A 3,478-nucleotide genomic window follows, 5' to 3' on the forward strand; every position below is an offset into this window, starting at 1 on the left:
GTCTGAGCAAAGAAGAGCCTGAACGATGCAACCTCCCTATTGGCTGTTTGTAAAAATGTATCAATTGTTGCCCTTCCCACGGGAATCATCGCGGGCTCGAGAGACGAGACCTGACGAGTTAGTTCGTTGGTAGCAGAACAAAATGTCTGGACACAAATCGGGTTTTCAGAAAAGGAAAGAAAATAAACGGAGGGTTGAAAATACAAAAAAGGAGGCAGAAAATGCAAAACGAGTTTTAAGGTAGGACAAATGGTTAGTTTTTAAGGCAGCCCGCCGTGGCTGCAGGCTTTCAGTTGTCATTGAATGGTTACTTTTCTGAGGCAGCCCGCCGTGGCTGCCTGCAGGCTTATTTATTATAGCCCATTTAGTTAAAATAGTTGATATAACATTTTTTTTGGGGGGGGGGGGGGGGGGGGGGTTGCGCGATGTTTCACCCGGGTCCAGATTAGGGCAGAACCGGCCCTGGCTACATTTCAGGAGTAGTTTGTTTTATGTATGTATGTACTTGCATAGATGTGTACTTGGTCTTCCAATATGGCGCCTAACAAAATCTCGCGGCGCGGTGACGTCATGCGGTAGCCCTCTATAGGGCCTGACTAGCCTTTGGTAACACACTAAACAAATTATCTTTCATTTTTGGCACTTTTTCTTTTGTGTAGATGGGAAGACATACTGAGAATCCAAATCGCCAACATTTGAAATAATTGTTTTGAATTATTTCTTGTCTTATTTAATGAAGGTTGTAATAGAATTAGCCTACATTTGGCTTAAGCTGGATGAGACAGAAACATAATTTTATAGCCATTTGTTAAACAGCTGACAGGGAACGTAATTAACCGTTCCGGGAACGAAATTTTTTTGTTCTAACCGGTTCGAGAACGTCTATTTAATGGTGGAACCCAAAACCAGAAACGTTAAAATTCCGTTTCTGTTCGGAACGAACCAATAGCAAAAAAAATTCTGGTTCAAAGCCCTGGTTACCAGTCCAGGCTGGTGGAGGTGGTGTAATGGTGTGGGGAATGTTTTCTTGGCACAATCTGAGCCATTAACACCAATCAATCATGACTTGAATGCCATAGCCTGTTTGAGTATTGTTGCTATGTTACTATGGCTACAATTTACCATCTTCGAATGACTACGTACATCCAGCATGATAATGCGCCATGTCACAAAGCAAAATTCCTTTCATACTGGTTTCATGAACATAATGAGATCCATGTTCTTCAGTCGCCTTCCCAGTCATGGATCTGAATCCAGTAGAACACTTTTGGGACGCGGTAAAACGGGAGATTCACAGCATGAAAATGAATCTGGAAATCTGCAGGAATAGCGTGATGTAGTCATATCCACATGGACCAGAATTTCAAAGGAATATTTCCAACTTCTTGTGGAATCCATGCCATGAAGAAATGAAGATGTTTTCAGAGCAAAGGGAGGTCCTACGCAGAATTAGCACAGTGCTCCTAATAAAGTGTTTGGAGAGTTCGAAAAGTGATGATTTACTGAGGAGTAAAATGCATTAAGCAAAGCATGTGAATGTTATATACATGTTCATTCTCCTACTTTTATTCTCCAGTCTTGTTATACTCATATATACACATCGTCTAACACATCAGCTGTGGTTAGATCTACTCAAGCTCTCCTTTATGTTAAAACTGTAAACTTTATTATAGTAGATATATTTTTCAGTGGGTTCCTGGGGAACGTATACAAACTCCTTTGTCTTTTGCACAATTTATTGTGTGATAGATTTTATTTAAAATGGTTTAAATGGACATTTCTGGCCATCAATCTACTCACAACATTCAAAGTTTTCAAAAATCAAAAGCTGCAATCTCATTCAGACACAGACGAATATCATAATTCCAATGAAAGACCGTGCCTATTGATAACGTGTCCAAAAACTAGCATGTATATGATAAAAATGAGTAATAATGTCTCAATCGTCCTCTGAAATGCTCTGACTGTTATCGTCTCATTAATTACAATTATGAAGCAATGACTCTCAAGAAACCATAAGAAATACTGCATAGTGTAAGTATTTATTAGAGGACAGTTAAATGTTACATGTGCGTCAAACCACTTCATTTAATTCCTGAGTCATTAACTGAGACCAAACATGAAGATGGAACAGACAGTGATACTGAAGACTTAAAAACACCAGGTGGCGCTGTCACACTGAGAATGTGTTAATTGTACAAGTAAGTAATTACAAAGTGCTTCTTTTTTTGTTAAGAACAGAAACAGTGATGATAAAATGTGGTGAGTATATCAGGTTAGTCTTCTGTGTGGAAATCCCGTCTAACGCTGAGATTCAGAGTTTTGCTGTTAAAGTGGCTTTGTTTTTAAGATCCACTTTTCGCATGTGAGAGTTGACCCAAGGGGCCTTAGGATCCACGCAGACTTTCCTTTGGCTGTTCTGTTCTTTATTTAGAGTCTGAAAGCTGTGACACAAGAAGAGGGACACAAGGATGCTGGATTAATACACGATAATATATTGTCAAATACTGTATATATATAATGTATATACGATATGATACTCACACAATGGCGTCTATGGGGCAGTTGCTGTTGTTGATCCGCCAATAGGTCACAATGTTGTTTAGAGGAACCTTTGTTCTAGTTGTGGTTGAACAGCATTCAGTCTTGTAGTCAAAACCGCGAACTGATAGAAGAAAAACAAAAAAACATTGTTTTAGTTCTGGAAAGAGATTATTATTATTATTATTATTATTATTATTAATAATAATCATCATCATCATCATCCTTTTACCTACAAGACGATACAGATATGTTCACACTGGTCTATATGAAGATTTAATTCTCACCACTAAACACCCGATGAAGAGAGCAGAGCAACAGGAGAAGCAGCAGCAGAGCCGTCAGGTTCCTCATTCTCAATCAGAACGTCTGATTTCACACAGAGACGGACCGGAGTGAGAGTTCGAGATCCAGGAGAGAGGAGTCGAGTGCTGGATGAGTGAGCTGCTCTCCATCTTATATATCGACTGAGCGAGCAAGATCTGTGCGTTAGGGATTTTTTTCTGATGTTTCTCAGTAGCGAGCCTCCTAACTTCCTTCCTCTTTGCCCTGAACATTATTCAAGGTTTTCACTTTTTGTAGACTTTTCTGAGAATGTTTCCACATGATGAGCTCCTAATCATTTCAACAGATAGACTGAGAGATAGAAATGCATATTTTGGAATCATTAATTTAATTAGCACACATGTAAACACAAACAAAACAGATAGCTAATCAGTGGTTTGGCTCATTGTTTTGAGAGATAATGATGTTATTTTAAGAAGTAAATTGTATTTCAAGCTCTTTTAAAGCTTGAAATCTTTTTAAAGAAGGTTCTGGGTTCGGAGCCCAGCAGCCAGCGGGGGCCCTTCTGTGTGGAGTTTGCATGTTCTCCCCGTGTCAGTGTGGGTTTCCTTTGGCTGCTCCGGTTTCCCCCACAGTTTAAAGACAGTTTAAA

The 3,478-nt window shown here is 39.4% G+C and overlaps 1 protein-coding gene across 1 annotated transcript; it reads right to left on the reverse strand.

Annotated features, from left to right (window-relative positions):
- Positions 1-2,055: 2,055 nt before the first annotated feature.
- Positions 2,056-2,994, reverse strand: LOC132890273 (monocyte chemotactic protein 1B-like). The gene is made up of 3 exons (XM_060927085.1): positions 2,829-2,994; positions 2,545-2,665; positions 2,056-2,444 (listed from the first exon to the last, which is right to left on the reverse strand). The coding sequence occupies exons 1-3, from the start codon at positions 2,893-2,895 to the stop codon at positions 2,315-2,317; spliced, it is 318 nt and encodes a 105-aa protein (XP_060783068.1). The 5' UTR covers positions 2,896-2,994; the 3' UTR covers positions 2,056-2,314.
- Between the last annotated feature and the right edge of the window lie 484 nt (positions 2,995-3,478).

Source organism: Neoarius graeffei, chromosome 8 (genome assembly GCF_027579695.1).
Source record: "Neoarius graeffei isolate fNeoGra1 chromosome 8, fNeoGra1.pri, whole genome shotgun sequence".
Lineage (NCBI taxonomy): Eukaryota > Metazoa > Chordata > Actinopteri > Siluriformes > Ariidae > Neoarius > Neoarius graeffei.

Excerpts from the sequence above, each read along its gene's own strand:
- LOC132890273 (XM_060927085.1), bottom strand. The coding sequence starts at position 2,895 with ATGAGGAACCTGACGGCTCTGCTGCTGCTTCTCCTGTTGCTCTGCTCT. Across the intron at positions 2,666-2,828 it reads TCTTCATCGGGTGTTTAGTG|TTCGCGGTTTTGACTACAAG; the intron begins GTGAGAATTAAA and ends TTCTTCTATCAG. Across the intron at positions 2,445-2,544 it reads TGCCCCATAGACGCCATTGT|CTTTCAGACTCTAAATAAAG; the intron begins GTGAGTATCATA and ends CTTGTGTCACAG.